The sequence below is a fragment of the Parus major genome, chromosome 1 (genome assembly GCF_001522545.3).
Source record: "Parus major isolate Abel chromosome 1, Parus_major1.1, whole genome shotgun sequence".
Taxonomy (NCBI): Eukaryota; Metazoa; Chordata; class Aves; order Passeriformes; family Paridae; genus Parus; species Parus major.
The window spans coordinates 69781763-69801819 of NC_031768.1; the positions used below are offsets into that span (position 1 = coordinate 69781763).

The 20057-nt window shown below is 37.1% G+C and overlaps 1 protein-coding gene across 2 annotated transcripts in view; it reads left to right on the forward strand.

Annotated features, from left to right (window-relative positions):
- MIPEP (mitochondrial intermediate peptidase) overlaps positions 1–20057 on the forward strand; it is a 66945-nt gene that overhangs the window by 17538 nt on the left and 29350 nt on the right. For both annotated transcript variants that reach the window (XM_015622252.3, XM_015622263.1), the window contains exons 11-14: positions 10430–10583; positions 11548–11625; positions 12605–12809; positions 15634–15743. In XM_015622252.3, the coding sequence (XP_015477738.1) occupies positions 10430–10583; positions 11548–11625; positions 12605–12809; positions 15634–15743 (547 nt within the window). The remainder of the gene's footprint in view (positions 1–10429; positions 10584–11547; positions 11626–12604; positions 12810–15633; positions 15744–20057) is intronic.

Below are 20057 nucleotides of genomic sequence, written 5' to 3' on the forward strand. Positions count from 1 at the left end.
AGAGGTACAGAACTGTTCTGCACAGAAAATGTTCAGAACCATCAGCAGTGAGCTTTGTGTATTTGATATTGACTCCTGTTTCCTTAACCTGCATCTCAAATAATCAACCCAGCCTGGTTCTTGCCAGGCTGGGTTGACTTCACTGGCTATAATTTGCTGTGGAATTTTGCCAAAATGTCCCAGATTTTATTCACCTTGAAGCTGGGATGTGCTTGCAGATTACTGACTCTGTGCTGGTCCCTTTCTTTGGGACTGCAAAGAAAGTAAGACCAGCCTTGAGGATGACAGATCAGTACAAAAATAAGTTAGTTTCCTGATGTTAGGAAAGAGAAGCCACCATGACAGGTTCAGGCATTTTGGATCTTGGGGTGCCATTTTAGCAGAAATTAGGATTAAATCACCTCCTTTCTTGTTGGGACTGTATGTAGGTTACTGGCTTCTGGGGAGGGTGGGTATCACTTCTGGGTTTTTCAGAGGAGCAGGTTCAGTACCAAGGTATGAAAATGGAACTTGGTTGTTTCACAAGTTCCTAAAAGCTGCAACTAATAATGATGTTTGCAAGTTACTAGTAAAGAAACTTGTTTGTGGCTGCTTTTTGTAAATTTATTTTTTAGCTTCATGAAAGACTGTTCTGTCTCAGGAATGCCATGTGGAAATACAGCCCAGACCCTTTGCAGAACGTGTGAGAAAACTGTCACTCTGTTCAATTTGAAAGCTGAAGTGGAAAAGTAATGCGAAATGTAACCAGGAAGTCTTTTAACCAAAGTGCTCAGAGAGAAGGAGAACTTTCTGTAACAAACAATTTATAAGAAAGGGAAGGTAACCTTCTGTTAAATCAGCTAATGTAGGTTTAAGTCACTTTAAACTCACCAGTTGCTAAAGCTGGTGAATTAAGCTTTTGGGAGGGAAACCTGAAAGTTATTGAAAAGCATTGCTGTGAGGCAGAATTCAGCTTTCAATAATTGCTTCTTTATTCAAAATACCGTGGAAGAACAAAAAAATTGTTGATTTGAAAACTCAGTCAAATATAAAAGTTGCATGCAGTGTTGATAAAAATATTCCAAATTACCTCTTGACCTCCTCCAAAATATTCTAGGAAGTACAATTAACAGAAAGTAAAAAGGAATGTGAAAAACAGGTGCTACTTTATGGTTGATGAGAGTACAAAGGCTTTCTATTATTACTATTATTGTTATTATTTTTAAGAAATCCAGAGTCTTCTATAAATCATGGTTGAGAGTCTCCCTTTAAGTAAATAATTAAATTTCATAGTCTGGCATGTAATGAAAATTGGAAGGGGTTTTCCTTGTCTTGATCTCTTCAAGTTAACCTGAGGGGTTCATCTCACTTTTTATCTTCACTAACAAGATCTTTTCAAGTTTCTTTGAAAGTTTTGACAGGATCTGTTTTATTAGAGATAGTTAACTTTGTCTTCTATATTTTTGTGGATGTCAACAGGATAATATTTTTTCTCACAAAAAACCCCCAAAGAAGTCAGGATATATCAGGGACTACATTTAATAGCCACTTATAAGAATTTTTGCCTGGCAGCTAATTTGCAATTGTTAAGAGTCTGAATGCTTGTGTTCTGAAGAGCAGGGATCCTGATTCAAATATCCCTAATGTTCAATTTTATAAAAAGCATTCTTAATAGAATAGATGAAAGTCATGTTGCACAAAACAGTCTTAGCCTTGTTCCATAGATACAGCTTAAATGAAAGTGATTTTAGGAGTCTGCATTTTAGTTAGACTCAGTGAAGTCATACAAGCTTAGAAATAATTATTTATAATCACATACTACATCTTTGTTTCTCACAGGGGCACAGCCTTTTTGTTTGAAGCCTACTGTTCTTGAAGAATAACCAAACCTCATTGTGTCAGTTAACTTCTTTTTGTAATCTTTTTTTTTAAAATTGTTTTAGCTATTTTGCTTCTCTTAAAAACACTGCTGGGCTGTAAACTCTGAAAATAAAGTGTCTGGATTTCTTAAATGTGGTTTATCCTTTAATAAAAAGCAGGAATTTACATTAAAGAAACTACAGCTTTATTTGATATTTCTGCCTTTGTTAGGAGGGCACCGAGATTTCTCTTTGTAAAGTTACTGGGCTCACATTTGGACATAGAATATATAAGAAAATTTTCATTCTTTCTTGGGCTCTGTTATAAATACAAAGTCTTTGGCATTTGAAATCAGATATTCATAGTGAATTATGTTACTGGAGTATGCACAATGAATACAGAGCAATCCTATTATGTTCAAGTTTGTGTCTCAGTCTTTTACATTTTTTGACATGTAAGCATGAGAGTTATGCAGTTCTGCAGGAGAAACAAATAATTTAAGGTTCATTATTACAATACAAGGGACCTCTTCAAGACTTGATTTTTATCTTTCTTAAGTCAAAGCAGCTTAACTGAAAGTCTGGCAGAGAGAAAAATGTTCTTTTCCACTGTAGAGGAGTTCATGTATATATTTGTTGATGCTGTTACTGATTTATGCAAGGGTGAGTGTGTGTTGGTGTCCACTTTTTTTTATATAAATGTTACATTTCCTACATCAAAACTAAAAGCAACCTCTTTTAAAAAAATATTCATATCTAGGCATGTACAAAATCCTTGATTTTAGGAAGTCTTTTTCAGATTAATCATTGTGTTTTCTGATGGGTGTGTGTATGTCTGTAACAGATAGAAGTTTTGATATTTCTTTTTCCTGATCTTCCAGAATTAGATTCAGATCCTTTAAATTTCATATAATGGCTTAAGAAAATTTATGTGGCCAAGTTCAAGGTTAGTTGGGAAAATCTTTTTGTAGCCGTGCAAATTGCAAATATCAAAAACATGTGTTTTTTTTTACCTGAGATACAGTAAAAGAAATGTTACATGGTAAGAAATCTTTTTGACTGGAGTATGTAGTTCTCTGCAAAGTTAACATCATCTGAGATCCATCTCTTTTGCCTGCATTTTCAAAGGCATATTCCCATAGAAAATGCAGTGCTCCTCATCTTTTTAGCATTCAACTATACAACATGCAGTTAGGAAAGCCCAAGTTCTAGAAACAAGCAAAAGGTCACAGCTGATCTCTAGACTTGTGCTAGTTACCTCTAATTGATACCTTCTCAAGCTTGAAAGTGTTATAATATTTGTGTTTTCCCTTCTCTTGTGACATAGGCATCCAAAGGCCCAGAACCCAGATTTTAAGCGAAAGTGTATCCAGACAGCGTGTTCGATTCTTGCCCTGGCTTGCTTAGCTGCCCTGAATTATTTTTGTTCCTTAGGAAGTGCTGTAACCACGTTTCCACGTGTTTGCTGGCTTTGGAGACAGCAGTACAAAGTTTTGCTGGTGATGTTACTCTGCTATGTGCATCATTCTCCCTGCTGCAGTCTGTCAGCTCTTCTGGGGCTGCAAATCACGACACACAAGAATACCTGTCTTCCAGCTCTTTTTTGTGGTAGTTACTGTCACTAGATGCTGTCTGTCTCCAGAACATTAACCTTTCTTCCTAGCAGCAGTAACCCTTAGCAGAAATTTTACTGGTAGCAGAGTGTCTGTTACTGTAGTTCAGCGTGGGTCATGATAATTTCCTTTCTGATTCCTTTTCCCAAAAATACTTGAGTGCACTTCCTATAGGAGATAAAATCATAACTTGTCTGAATAAATGTGGAGGCAGCCTGCCAAAGGGTGTGCTCATAATAAAGCAGCTGCTTCTTGCAGTTTTATTTCAATTTTTTACTGTTTGTTTTAAATAGAAGGCACAAAGATGTGCAACTATTCAAGCTCACAATTAATAGTAGCTTGAAAATTGTGTATAAAGTGATTCTTAGAATGCTTGCCACTTTAACATGTATAATAAAAATAATTATATGCACAGTAGGGTCACCAACATTTATTAACCTATAGATTATGAAGATTGCTGACTAGTGAACATTTCAGGGGAAGGCTAAGCTATAGCACTTTGGAAAGACTACTCCTTTTTATGTAGAGTCAGGCACTTATCAGCTAATTCATTAACTGAAGTTGTTGTCCTTTCATTATGTTGATTGAAAAGTAATGTGCAGTGGAATCCCAGAATCACAAAATTGTTAGGGTTGAAAGAGACCTCTGGAGATAATCTAGCCCAACCCCCTGCCAAGACAGGAATGCCTTGGTTTTGGTAGGGTTTTGTTGGAAGGCTTTAGTCTGCATTAACAAATACACTTGGTTTCATGTTTGAAAAAAGGGATCAAACAAGCACCATACACCTGGGATAGAAGATGGGGTACTTTCAGTTTTCCCTTTAGCTTCAGGAGAAATTAATTTTACAGTCTTGGATCAGCCCTCAAAAAGGCTCTGCATCCTACACAGACAAGTTCTGTCTTTGTTACTGGGCAATTTAAAATGCTAAAGGAGTGTACTGAGAGAAGTCTTAATCATGAAGTTTTATGTGGTCGTTTAGAAAATTTGGCCCAGGTCAGAGTGTGTTTTGAAGATACAACTTGAGACCCTTTAACAGCATGAGAATTTTCATTCAAAGGACTGAGGGAAGAGAAGTTTGGATTGCTGTCACAATCACAGCCGCCATTGCTGCCAGGAGGTTGAGCTACCATGTTTTTAGATTGGTATGAATTTGAATGCCAAAATACTATGCCTGGGAAATATATTCATGCAGTTCCACCAGTGTGATGAAGCTGTCAGTAACTGAGATTGGGTAATCATTTGCTAGCTAACAGATGCTTTTTTTTTGTCATCTGGAAACAATGAAGTTGCTAATGACTGCTACCATTTGAGTGTCTGAAATCAACCAAGAATCTTCAGCCAGGGAACATCTACTTTGTAAACACTTCCAAATACTTTTCTACCCACACTCATATGCCACATTTAAATTCTAGAGATCTAGTAGAGATTGCAGCATTTCCAGTTCTGTTCATGGAGTATTTTTATTTTTTGGGGAAGTTTCAAATCTTTTAATTTCTTCCCTTTTCCTCATTGTCCTATAATCTTGCCTAGTGTTACACCTTTTATTTTCCAGTGATTAGCATTAAATTTGAAGGTAGATGTTCAGAAAAGAGTCAGTCATAAGCTTGCTCTTGCCACTGAAAAGCAAGATCATCTATCAGTAATAATTCCAGGAACTGAGGTTTTGGTTAGAGAACATCAGTTTCAGATGGCTGAGGTTTTGGCTAATTGCTGTTCTGAAGTAAGCCCAAAGAGAAAGTTTTCCTGGAATCAGTGCAAGTTTGGGGTTAGGTTTTCTTCAGTTATAGTTGGTTGTACTAAATTTGTGAAAGTAGAGTTCATGTGTGAGGTAGGACCAAATTCAAAACTTGGGAATTGAATCTGTGTTTTGGTGTCTGGAATGATTACTGCTTAGTGGGTATAGACTGGTATGTAGACAAAGGTTTTTGAAGATACACTACATACTTATTGGAGGAGTGGCTTTTTTTTTTTTTCAGTAGCCACTCATTTTGAAATATTACTGGTTATTATCATCTGATTGTGATAATTGCACTATATTATGGGTTTTGACCCCTTTCTCCATAACTCCTAGGACATTGCACTGGCTTGCAAACAAACAATGGATTCCAGATAACTCAAGGTATATAATATAATCTGCACTGGCTGCCAGGTGTGTCCAAAATTAATTTAAGTATTGGATCTGTGGCATTCTAGACACTAGTGGTATTTGAGGATTTTTTCACTAAATTCAGCTTTGATCTTTTTTTGCACACTGGTGTAATAGGCAAGGCAGAAATGGACAATTGAGATCCAGACTAGAAGCATTTTTGTTTTGGCATTCTGCATTAAAAAATGTAGTTTCTCAAAACTTTTTTAGATTTTCCATTGGCAAGAACAACATTAACACACATCTTTCATTAAATGTGGGAGACAATGTTCTACCAGAAGGGACTGACATTAACTTTGTGTAGTTTCTATTAAAGTGGTTGTTTAGTCAGGACTTCATTGTACTCAAAATGTCAAGATTGTGACATCTTCAAATATTAGCCAGAGTAGGGGGCTAGTTTCTCTGGGGAGTCTGCCTTAAGGCATTATAGTCTGTTACTGCTATTTTTCAGGGTGGGGGAGTGGATAAGTATCATGCTTTTTGCAAAGGACAAAACTGTTACAGAGACTGATTTCCTGCCACCACCCCAACCCCTCACCCCACTTAGGACAGTGGCAGTATATTACAAAGTACTTATCAGAAAGCCTTCTTCACATCCTTTTCATCCTGGGGTAGGGTTATAGAGACATTGTGCACATTAAAGGAGTACTGAGAATGAGGAAGAAGTAGGCATTGATCTTCTCCCTGCAATATATTAGTGTCAGCTATTCTATTCATGAAGAAATATCATTGTTTTCTCCTGCTAGTATGTATCCGTGTTCTTGACAGGAATGAAATTACATGAAACTTAGTTTCAGAGGTTGTATTTTCCCACCCCTCCAGCAAACACATTAATCCAGTATTTCAAGCTAATGTCGTAATCCTTTGCAGTTAGTACAGAACATTGTCTTCCTCTGATAAAGCTGGAATCTATCTCATATTGTAGCTGTGTGCCCTTAGTCCTAGGTTCCATATGACACCTTCACATAATAGGTGAGGTTGGAAGTTTGCTCCAGAGGTCATCTGGTCCAGCCCCCTGCTAAAGCAGGGTCCCCTAGAGCTGAGTGTCCAGGATCATGTCCGGACGGCTCTTCAGTATCTCCAAGCTACAGGACTCCGTAGACTCTAGGGGTAACCTGTGCCACTGCTTGCTAATCCTCACTGGGAAAAAAATGTTTCCTGATATTAAGATGCAACATCTCATGTGCCATTCTGTGCCCATTGCATCTGATCCTGTTGCTGGGCAGCACTGAGAAGAGCCTGGCTGTGTCCTCTCTGCACCCTCCCTTCAGGAATTTCTAATCCTTATTAAGATCCCTCTGAGCCTTCTCTTTCCCAGGCCAAACCAGCATGGCCATGTCTCTCTTTTTTCTGATGAGCCAAGCACTGGCCACAGCACTTCAACACTGGACACAGTGCTGAGTAGAGCAGAAGGATCGTCTCCCTCAGCCTGCTGGCCATGCTGTTCCCAATGCACCCGGGATGCTGTTTACCTTCTTTTTGGCAAGGGGCCCTCACTGGCTCGTGTTTAACTTGGTGTCCACCAGGACCCTCAGGTCCCTATCTGCAAAACTCCTTTCTTGCTGGGTCTGGGTGTCCTCCAGCACATATTGGTGCCTGGGGTTGTTCTCCCAAGGTGCAGGGGAGAACCTTTTGAACTTCTTGAAGTTCATTAATCCTGTAAGCCTGTAAAGGTCCCAGTGGCTGGAAGCAAGGCCCTCTGACAGATCAGCCACTCCTCCCAGTTTGGATGACAGTTCGGTGTTACCTGCCAACAACTGGACAGGACTGGACCCGGTATTGACCTCTGGAGCACACTGCTGATCCTTGGCCTACAGGCAGCCATTGTGGCACTCATCATCTCCCTCTGGGCCCTGCCATTCAGCCAGTTTCTGTCTGCTTATCCAGCCCATACACTGACAGCTCCTCTGCAAGAATCTTATGGGATCATTTGACACAGGAAGTGCAAAAGGACTCACTGAAGTCCAGGGAGGTGATGTGCACTTCTCTCCCCTTTTCTGCCAGGCCAATTATTTCATCATATAAGGTTATCAAGTTATTTAAGCATGACTCGCCTTTGGTGAATCTATGCTGAGTACTCCTGGTGACTTTCTTGTCTCTCATGTATTAGGAAATGGTTTCCAGGGTTAGCTGGTCCATCAAAAAAATTCTGCTCTTTAGAAAATTTTGAGCAGTCTCTACACATCTTTTGATTTTTCTTATTTCTTGTGTAAAAGTTATCTAATTTCAAGAAATGTTTTCAAGGATGCTGTTTTTTAATTTCATATTATTTTCATGTTCTCTTATCCTGCAGCTGAACTCACTGTTGGGAGTTACATGTTTTAATTTCCTGCAGGTGTGAAAATCGGATGTTTTGTTATGAAAGTGAGCTGTTGGTCGTGTTAAATTTTGATTGACTGAAGTGTGTGCTTCTAGTACTGTATCATGTGGGTTCTTTATTGAGATACCTCTTATGCTTGTCTCTCTTCTCCCACTGGGCAGGGAGGAAATGGCACAGGAACCCTGAATGATGCTGGATGTCTGGGGGGAGGAGGGTGTGCAGGCTTTGTACGTAAGCATAGCTTTGGCAGCACTGATTAAAATGCACTCAGCAAAAAAGCCCTGCAGAGAGCCCTTGTGCAATGAAACCACTTGAGCTTGTCTGTGTTGTGTATTGAGACAGTACTTTTGTAGCCAGATATTAGTTGAAGAAGCAATTCATAGAATTGCAAATGGAAAACTCAGCGTACTATTCATAGTAGCATATAGGATGATAGTATGAGATTTTAAAGTGATATGACAAAAACCAGTTATAAACTATTATGGAGGTTGTTAGGATCTTCTGACAAAAGAAGGGTTGTTTTAACAGGTCTTGTCTGTATGTAGGGAGAGCTTCAGAGCAGAATCAGGACATCTGAAGAACTAAGTGGTGTGTTTCAGTTTTCACAGTAACTGTCTGGGCAGAAGGTGATCACTGGGTGATTCTATAAATATGTGGAGAGATCTGAGATTTACCTCCTAAAGCTTTCTAAAAAGTGCCACTGTTGAAAGCATTGCAATTCTTAGGAATTACTGACTTTAAAATTCTTAGGATATTCAACACATACCCTGTAATTCTGTACTTTGAGGTGGAAGGGGGAGTTTTGCAGGTCAATCAGTATCCTTTGTACTCCAAATTTCTGTGGCTTACATGAAAATTAACTCATCTCTTCTGCTTTCTTTTAGAGACTTGCCTTCAGTCTTTTTATCAAACTTGATCTAAAGTGATTTATATCAGGCTTATTTCCTTGGGTGTAATGACCTTTTGAGTAAGAAGGAAAAAGTGTATATGGAAACATGCAGAGTATGAATTTGAGTGTGAAGATCTTGAAAAAATGTGTCAATATGACAGAAGCAAAATCTGTTTTGTTTTCTGTGTTCCAGTATAGTTAAGAATAGGATGGAATACGCTGGTTTTAGCTTCGTGCATTTGTGGTGTGAAAATAAGAAAAATCTTGTGCCTCACCATATCATGGCTTACAGGAGTAACTCCACTCTGCTGTGCCTCACAGTTCAGAGACAGAGCTGCAGTTTTAAGCAGCAATTTGGCAAATGAAGTATCCCCAGTGGGCTGCTTTCTCTGTGGGAGTGGGAAGGAAGGAAGGGTAGGTGTGTGGGCAGGGGCTAGCTGGTCACAGCTGGTCTGTAATTAAACCTGTTGATCACAGCCCTAAAAACAGCATGGTTCTCATCTTTGGTGTCCAGCTATTGCAGTCTAGCTGATGCATGTTTAAATTTCAGTGGCTGTGATTGTTTAGAGTTAATCTGTATTTTCTCTGAGACCCTAGCAAATGGTATAAAATAACACTTGGGCTTTGTATGTGAAACGAGGCAAGAGTATTTTTTGCTGTTTGGGGTGCACACACAACTACAAACAGATTCCAGTTCTGATTTTACTCTTGTCTCAAAAGAGTTGTGTGGTGTGATCAGCTTGTGAAAGGTGTAGCTTCTCAAAGCATTTATTTGCTTGATTTACTTGTAGTGTTTTTACTTTTTAGGGGCAGAGTCTCAGGAAAGTGTAAACCCTTTTACAGACTGCATACATCTCTGAACTTCTTTCTCAATTTTTTGTTCATTCTCAAGTTTGTATGTGTACATGCAGGTGCATGATGTCTTCCTGCCTGTGAGTATCTTCTGTGCTACAGCATTTTGAACATAGCTGGTTGAGGTTAGGCTCAGGAAACTTGGCCATGTTTGAAATCCATGTCACATACTAAAATTTTCAGGTGGCTCACAGCTGTAAGGTATTTTCTACAGTTTCAAGAGAGTCCCCAGATCTTGAGGTGTGATTTTTGTGTGGGAGGTGATTGTGTCTACTTGGTGTTTCTGTTGCTGCAGTGAAAGGCAAGACTGCAGAATCAGCAGTGCTTACCAGTTGGTTTCCTGCCCTAGCTGAGGATTTGGCTTACACCACAGCCAAAGCCAGCTTGTTTTTCTGATCAGTCACACGATGCAGCCTTGGCGTGGGAAAGGCACTTGAGTGCCAGTGGCCTTTTGAGTATCAAAAACCACTGCTTGGCCACCCATCATGTTGCCATGGTCTGTTTGGGCTACATGTTCACCACATTTCTGAAAATCATAGTCAACATCTGTTGAATTTGGTATCCAGATTTGAATATAAAAGAAATATTGAATACTGCAAAGCACTGTGCCTGTAACTTGGTTTCATTATTTGAAAAATAAAGCCAAACATGCTTGTTGACGGCCTTTGGTCTGAGCTGGAGCAGTTTGTGACATCCTGTGGCTTGAAGGTGAGTGCTGTAGTTTGTGTAGCTCTGCTGACTGACTAGTATGTGATTCTTGTACTCCCTTAGGTACAACATTGATCCTGGCTTGTACTGTCCATTTTTCTCTCTTGGGGCATGCATGGAAGGTTTGAACTCTTTGTTCAGTCAGCTCCTAGGGATCTCTCTCTATGCAGAACAGACAAAGAGAGGAGAGATTTGGTCTGAAGATGTTCGAAAGTTGGTAAGTGTTCTTGTTCCCAGCATCTGAAACCAAAGGGAAAATAAACAAGATAGTGTGTTCCTATGAGCTACAAATCAAACTTTAAAAAAAAATTATGTGGATACCTACTTTGGATATCAAAAGCCAAACTAGTGGTCTAATTTTAGTTGAAGTTAGACCTCAAGAGCTTTATCGTGTCTTTAAGTGCCTTTTGGAGAGTTGATATTTTATGACCTTAGTATTAACTCTGTGTCAAGGCTGCCTGAATGAGGAACATTTTCTGTGTTTGGGGATTATTGTTGCACTTTTCTATGGTCATCTATAAATTGAAACTAAATAAACTAACAGGGCTCATTCAGAAAAGTGCAACAATAATCCCCAAACACAGAAATTGCTGTAGGTGTCCTAGCAGTTGTGTGTGTCGTTGCCTCATTTTTTTACCCTGAAAGTCATCTTTACTTTGAGATTGATTTTTACTTTTATTTTTCTGTCCTCTTTTTAGGGGAGGGTGGAAATAAAAACTTGCACAATTACTTACTCATCAGGTTCCTAAGTTCCTCTGTTGTCTTCCTACATTTATTCACTGCCAGATCTTCTCCACTGAGCCTCCAGCAAGAGATGCTGTTCTTTATATACTCTGGGTTAATTTATAATTACTCCTTACTCTTTCTATTTTTATTTTCATGATATATCTGCTTCTGTTTCCCGTTTGGAGTCTACAGACAGTAGAAATATAGAAACGACTTTCAATACTAATCTGTGCCTAGCTAGTTTTGAGTGAAATGCAGAAATGTCTCTAGTTTGAGATACAAGATGTGAATTTTGTAATTTTTTTTTTCAGTTGAAATTACCAAAGGATTTAATATTAATTATTCCCAGTTTTTTTGTTATTTATTCATTGTAAGTCTTGGGATTTGAATATTAGGTCTTCAGTTTACACATTATCAGTGCTTTCACTATGGAAATAATACTCTTTTTCCTTCAGGCTGTTGTTCATGAAACTGAAGGTTTGCTGGGGTACATCTATTGTGACTTCTTCCAGCGACCTGATAAACCACATCAGGTAACATTTAGGATCTGACTTCAGCGTAGGTTTTATATAAGTAATGACTGTAGCATTAGTGCCATTTGCATTCAATGTAATTTTAGTAAAACTTGCCTCATTTTAAAATAAATTTAAACAGGGAATATCTGTAACTTCACATGTGGATTTAGGTAAAATATGTTTTAGGGCAAGCTTTTGTTTAAAAAAATATTATCCTATAGGCTGAACTCAGACTCTGGTACAGAGTAGCAAGCATTATGAAATGTCATAGAATTCTGTTTAGAGAAATGGTAGATATTTAAACACTTATTTTCTGGCCTACTGTTTACAAGTAGAAACAATCTGACATTAACACTTTCTAATCTTTACACTCAACTAATTTGGATTCTAAATTCTCCTTAAAATTGTGGATGTTGTGGCTCAGTCACTACTTAGTGCCAGTATATTTGCAATAGGATGCAGTACAGTCTACACTCAATAGAAGCATCTGCAAATTACCTCCTTTAGTGAGGTGACAAGTGGACAAACTCTAAATCTATGTTAGTTTAATATATAACTCTGTTTTGCTAGTATTTCACAGTATACTAGTAGTGCTGTGTGGTATATTTTATAAAGAAGTTACTGCTGAAGGCTGAGGAGAGAACTTAGTTTGTATGTACAAATTATGTATTTGACACATCACTAAATTTCTTGGCATTAGTGATACCTGTTAGAAAATTTGAACAGTTTTGATAATTCTAAAACATAAAGAAATAATTTTATTTTCTAAAAGCAATGCAGTCTTTCCTGTATGAAATAATTTCCTTATGAATTTGCATCATAATAAGGATGGAGAAAGTGCTGCTATTCAACAGCACTGTTAATGATCATTGAATTCTATTTGTATAACTGAATATCTATTCAGATTTGATTTAACAGATTAGTTTAATTTAATCATTGTTTTAACATCATTGATATAATGACACTGGCTGTCCATGTTTGCTTTTCCCTTGAAAAGGACTGTCACTTTACAGTTCGAGGAGGCAGGCTAAAGGAAAATGGAGAGTACCAGCTACCTGTAGTTGTTCTTATGCTGAGCCTTCCTAATTCAGCAAGAGGTACACCAACGCTACTAAGTCCTGGTATGATGGAGAATCTCTTCCACGAAATGGGACATGCTATGCATTCTATGCTGGGAAGAACTCGGTACCAACATGTCACTGGTAAGGAAGTTGTAATAGTGATTTTTTTTTTTTGTTTTAGTCCAATGTTTAATTTCCAGAAGAAAGAAGTAGATTTTAAAAATAGACAGAACAACAACAAAAAAAAGAATAAAAAGAATATGAACCAAAAATGGTTGTCATGTTAATAGTTCTGTGCCCTTGATGATTTGAGAATACAGAATCAGATCCTCAGATAATATGTAAAATTCAACCAAACAACACTTGAATATCCTTTTTCTAATGAGAATTAGGTGTTTGTGTCTCTTTTTTATGAACTGTTGATCTTTCTATTGGTGATATCCACTCTTGCAAGTTTGTCTTACGTGGAGTTTATAATGAGTAGAATAGTTGGAGGTTGGGAAATAGGTTGTACCAAGTGTAAAACCACAATGAATGTCATTGGAAATGACTTAGGAAAATGAGTGAAGGAAAATTAGTGAATTAAGTCTTGCAAAGAGTAGTGAGACTACTGGCTGGCAGGTCTCTGGCTTCTGTAACCTTCTGCAGTTGTGGCAAACAGGTCAAAGATCCATGCTTAAGCATGTTACATGCTTAAGTTAAGACAGCTTGGCATGCTTAACTTTTTTTTTTACCTGTGGACAGCTTGGTATATTCTTTTCTATTATAATGTGCTGGAAATCTCAAGTGTAGTAGATGTTTACTTATTTAAAAAAAAAAAAGAAAAGAAAACAAACAACCAAATAGATGAGATTGTAACTCCCTTGTCTGAAGAATTAGTTTTTTAATGTTTTACCATTTTTATGCTAGTGATACAAAGGGGTGTCCATGGTGCAGTTAATGTTTTGTCAATAGACACCTTCGCACCCAGTGGCAAAAAAAATCTTTCTTTTAAGTTGTCCATTTAAAATTAAAATTGACTGAACTGTTTTATAAGTATATCACTACTGGACATGGTTAAAACAGATGAACACTGCATAATTCCTTCAGTATAAGCTCTATATAGTCTTGGGGACAGCTAAGGGCTCTCCCCCACTCCTTCCACTCATATAGCCTTACTCATCTTGAGCTGCAGGAATACTTATATGTCCAAAATAGCTGCTTTGGTGCAACTTCTCCTCTTGTGCTGAATAATGTGTGTCTGCATGTCAAACTTCTGAAGGGGCAGGAAGTGGCTAATTTTGAGGCTCAGACTTTCCAGGAGACCCTGTGTATGGTTTCTGTGTTGCCTTAGCTCCAGGCAGTCCTGAATCCCAGAGGATTTCACTCCAGATCTATCATTTCAAAAGCAGCATTGGAGGTTGGAGGTCAGTGGTGTTGTTTCTGCAGAGAATACTTTTTTTGTGGATTTGGAATGTGTTACAATCAAAGGGCTTGTCCCAGGGATGTCTGTTAGGGCTGTCTGCTCTCATGGAACACAAGGGTGGTAAAGTTTGAAAACAAGATGACTACAGGCTATTGTGAGAACAAAATATTTGACATTCTATTTGAGATGAGCTGAAGTAATTTGACATCTCTCTTGCCTTACTTTTCTTTAATTCAGAACTAGACAGTGCAGATCATGCATTTTCAGAATATAAGGAGAATTTTTGATATCAAATGGCTTTTTCAGCAGTGGTGGACAAACAGATTCATAGTTTTATATGTCAGTGCAGAAGTGCATATAGCTAATGTGTCTGTGAAAAGGTCCAATGTGATTTGAAATTACATCATAGCTGTATCTAACAGCAATAAGTATTAGAATGGTAAAGGTACTGGTGAAACCTCATGCAATGTTTGGGCACAGTTTTATGTGTCTAGTCTAAAGGTGAATTCAATCTGCAGCAGGTACAGAGAAGAACTAGAGTAGATGATTTCTTAGCCTTCATGTTGCCTTTGGATAATGATGGCTCAGAGAGAATACAGTTTCTCTCAATGTAGTGGGTAAAAAACAGTGTGATAAATGCTATTTATACTAAAGAGCAGTATCACTCTGAATCATTGAGTATAAACAGATTATAAATTAAGATTAAAAATTAGGAAGGTTTGTAGAGGTCAAAAGAGTGATTTTAAAAACTAGTCTTCAAAAAAATTGTAAAAGCATACTGCGATTTAAGAGTAATTCAAAGAAATGTTGACATTGTGCCTGGCAGACAGGGATAGAGATGATGACCCAGTGGATCCACTATGAAAGCAACAGCTTTTACATTGCTAACCTTAATACAGAAATCAGAAACTCAGCTTTGATTTGGCAATGTGTTACACTTTTTAATAACTTCCATTGGGTAAGATGCTGATAAAGATTGGAATAAATAAGGCTTTTGGAAAGTGCTTTTTGAAAATAGTAACAGCTAAAATATTACCTCACTGAAGTTACATAGAGCATGTCTTCAATCTGCAAGAGTGTTCCTTGAATGAATGACTCAGTTTTATAAAGTGAGGTTAATATAAAGCATAAGTAAGCTCAGAAAACAGATGGAAGCTAAAACTTGTAACTGTGAATGAGATTAAGGCAGAGTTTTATTTACATTGTAGTTTAATTTAGGTTTAGGACACTTAAATTGATCTGGTGTTTCATGTAGGGCCAGTTTGTCTACAGTCTGGTTTAGTTTAAAAAGGGTGTGATCCAGAGCTTTATAAGGTGCCTCACCCAGCTGTTCAAATATTTTGTTTTACTTTGTGATTTATAGTAAAATGTGTAGGATCATAATGAAGCTTTTCTGGCAGTATGTACAATAATGGAAATAAAATATTGACTTAATAAATGAAAGAACATTAAAGTTCACCAAAAGTCCAAACTGAAAGTTGCAAAACCCTTTGGGAAGAGTTAACTATTTGTGTAAGTGGAAATAGCAAATGCTAATGTGTACAATTATTCTACCTCTAGGAACCAGATGTGCTACTGATTTTGCTGAAGTTCCCTCAATTCTGATGGAGTACTTTGCAAATGACTATCGAGTGGTTAACCAGTTTGCAAGGCATTATAAAACAGGACAGGTAGGGAAAAATATGTAGAATATTGAAAATAGGAATAAATGTGTGTAGGAAAAGAATCATATTTACATATGTTATTAATTAATAATGTTTAAAATAGAAATAAACAATAGAGAACATTATTTTAGTATTACAATTTCAGTTATTCAGAAAAAAATGTTAATGTTGTCATTGCAAAAAGGATAAATGTAATCTGTGGAAGAATACTAGGTTCTTATATCCAGGGTTCCAGTTACACTTTTAGAACTTTCAGCCTTTTTTTTCCTACAACATGTAGTAGGTGAACAACTTCTGTGTGAATCAAGTTGTTTGGAATGGTTTCATATAATTACAGGTAAGTAAGTAATGCCAAAAATAGGGTTTGTCATTGAACTCTCTAAAGTCTGTCTTAAAATAAGGCTCAGGTAGCTAATCACAGACGTAAATAGAAGCAATCTGCCTTGTTTCAAAATTTCCATTTTTAGCACAGTGTAGGGCAGTGATTGAAGTATTTTGTGATGAAAAATATACTTCTCTATTTACAATTATATTAGGATTAGTTACATTCTGTCAATCATGAATTTCTGCATTAAAACTCTGATACTGTTCTTACATGAAATTATTCTTTATCAGTCTATTACAAGAATCTTCTTTTTATGGGGAATTTAGAAAACAGTGCTCTTTGGAACAAGTTGACTTTTGGTGGTTGCTTTAAGACATGGCAATAGAAGATTATTTGTGTTTATACAGACATTTCAAAAATTCCTCCTAAGTTGTGTAGTGTTATACTTCATTGGAACTTTTTATCCAGTACTAGGCATTCAGTGTATTTCAGTATTATGGAATTAGAATTATGTTTTCCTCCATTGAACAGTTAGGAAAATATGTTGCTTAACTTCTATTTTAATAGATACTGTCTGAGAAATTTGCTCTGTAGTTTTTGGGTTTTTTTTTCTTTTTTTAACAGAGCAATTGTTTCTGCAGAATTGATTGCACTAAGAAAGGTCTCTTTGAAACCTGGCAGTTAACCTCAGTTCAGGAGTGTTGATCATTTATCTATTTGAATCCAGATACAGAAATAGGGCTTTCTAATGTTCTCTATAAAGTTCATGTGGTGTTTAAACAGCATGGAGTTAATCTGATTGCATATGAATTCAGAGAATGAGCTTCACTAAAACATCTGAAAGAGATTTGTAAAACATTTAAAACATTATTTATAGCTTTGTATTTTCAAAATGACTCGACAAATCTAAACCATGTTTAGTTTCAGTGCAAAAGCTAAGAACCAGACACTGTGTCCCATTTGGCATTTCCATAAACAACTTTTGTTTATTGGTGATGAAATCTTCCCCTTTCAGAGAGCAATTGTGAGAGGTTTGATGTAGAAATTCATTCTTGAAGGGGGCAAGAATGTATTACGCTGGAAGATGAGAAGAGCAGCCTGAAACTGCTCTGTGGCTCTTGAGAGCTTTAGATGGCTTCCTTTTAATTGCTTCAATTGCTTTAATTTTAGAATGCATTTTTAAGCTATTACCCAACATATATAAATCTGCTTTTGCTTATGTTGGTTCATCTAAGCTGATTTTAAGAATCTGATATCATATTTCTATGTTTGTCATTTAAATACAAATAGATTGAAGTAATCTTTTGTGTTGTGTATATGTTATGAAATACTTTGACCTGAAAATCCCATCTCTCTTATATTTTCAACCTCGCAAAGATCTTTGTGGTTTACTTTCTCTGCTTGTGCCTTGATGAATTCTTCTGTTGTGCAAATATGAAATTAGATTTCTTTTTGGTTATGCCTCCAGTTTTTGATTTATTTGAAATAAAAAGCATCCACTTTACTCCCTTTTCAATGGGAAGTAAGGAAAGCAAACAAAAAAGTTAACATGAAAATTGTGAAACCATTTTATCAATATGTTTTTCTATATGAGAACTTCCATTAATTTTCTTCTTATGAATTAAGAGACTGATCTTTTCTGTACTGGAAGGATCTTTTCTGCAACAACTACACCAACAGAGGTCTGCTGGATGTTGGCAGAAGGAGGACATGCTACTGATCCAGTTTGTCTTGGAGGCAATGCAGATAATTTGACAAAGCATCCTTCTCTTGGCCTTGCTGCATCTACACTCTAGTTTTTGCATGTAGACTTCAGGTGGTGTGGTTTTTAATATTCCTACTTAACATAGTTGCATCAGAAAAACTTGTCAGTGTAATCTCATATTAGCCATTGCTATAGAAGTCAGTTGTAAAAAGACTCTTCTTAGGGGATCTGCACTTAAAATCAGTGCTTATGCTTGTGGGAAGAGATGGGGAAACAGATATTTTGATTATTAAAACACGCAAACTGTTGAAAATTTTATTTCAGTAGCATTGCAGAAAAAGAAATTGATGGGCAGACCTTCAAAGATGAGAGTTCATTTAGATGTAGATCATGAGGTTCTGGTCCAAAATTTCTTGAAGTTTATAGAAAGCTTGTCTCTGCCTTCTGTCCCTTTTGAAAGATTATGCTGTTGAATGTTGAGGAGTGACAAAGCTTCCAAGCTCTTTTGTCAAAAGGAGCAAGTCTTCTGAACTTAGTTGAAAAAGCTGGCCAGTACAAATCTGTTTCAAGATGATAGCAAGTCTAGTTTTCCTTTCATCTGAAGCATGACTCAAACCAAAAAATCCTTGAGATAAAATGAATAAAAAGAGAGGACTGTAATAAATAATTACTAAAGTTGGATTAGTCAGGTAAGCTCATGAAGCCAAGCCATACCAAAATGAGAGCATTACAGTTAAGCAGACAATCTGGTGCATGGGTGCCATTCTGTATCGCTGTGATTGTTTAATTTCATTTGTAAAGTGAAGAGATGTGTGGTAGGTCTAAGCTAAGTCATTTTAAGCTTGTGTGTCTTTGGAGGCTCTCTTGAACAAAGGCCAGTGTTTCAGCTGTTCAAATTTGAACTGAGTTCATTTTTCACAGAGATGGAATTACAAAGACAGTATTGTATTAGCATGATTACAAGAACAAACCCACAGATAGTAAACAGTCGTAATGTGTTGCAGTTACTACACAATGGTAAGAAGTTAAGCATGCTTTGGGACACAGGGAATTCTGTTCTTTTAGCCACCATGAAAAACATGCTGGAAAACTAATTCCAAGATCTTAAAGTTACTTAATGGAGAAAGATAGAGAAGTGAACCTCAAAGTAAAGCATGTAGTGTTTAAATTTTAAAATTTGAGTGGTTATTCAATGACACAGCTTTAGCCAAAGCTCTGTGAAGTATTTCTTTTAGAAGGAACATGACCATCTCGTTCTGGTTTTTCAGAGTTCATCTTTCAGAAGTGAAGTAAGAATGCTGATGCCTTTTTGTAATTCATTCAGCTGCTTATTAAGCAGCTTTGTGAGATTTTAATGAAGCAAGGAGGAATAGTTTCTATTGTCTGAAACAGTACATGCTCCAGTTTAAGACCACAGCATATCATGTGTGCATGAAATTCATAGATACATACCTTGGAGTGGAGTTGTGATCTTTGAAAAACCCTCTGGAGTCAAATTTTGCTTCCCTGAAATCTTAAGAAGACAAAAATGTTTTGGGAAAAATAAGTGATTTCTTTATCGTCTTAAATTCTTTCAATTTAATCTAATTTTGGCAGTGTTTTTCTGGTGCCAAATTCTACTTGGCTTGTGAATTATAATCACAACACAATCTTTGAGCCAGGTTAGTATCACTGATAGATTCAAGAAAGACATAAATGTTTTTTCCTCCTTTGTCTTTTTATCAGCAGGTGTAGTCATAAGAATGATTTGTACTTTCTTGTTGATTTTAATATGCTCAAACAGTAGGGCTTGCTCTTCAGTGCACAGTAGATTTACATTATTTATTTGACATTCATATGGCTACAAAAAAAGTTAACAGAATTATCTTGGAGACTCTTGGTAAAACTGCCTGTATTTTATTTGGTCTAAAGAACTTCCTCTTGCCATCATTTAACATAGAAGAAGTATAAAATTGAAACACCATTACATTAAAGAGCTGGTTTTACCTTACTGGTAGGAGAGCTCTTGACTTTAACACTCTTAAATGATTACTCTGTAAAACATACATATTTGTCCATTTCTGGGCCCCTCAGTTTGGGAAGGATGTTGAGATGCTTGAGCACATCCAGAGGAGGGCAGCAAGGCTGGTGAGGGGCTTAGAACATGAGCCCTGTGAGGAGCAGCTGAGGGAGCTGGGGTTGTTTAGCCTGGAGAAAAGGAGACTCAGAGGTGACCTTCTCACCCTCAACAACTTCTTGAAAGGAGGCTGTGGTTAGGTGGGCATTGGTCTCTTTCTCAAGGCAGCAGCTG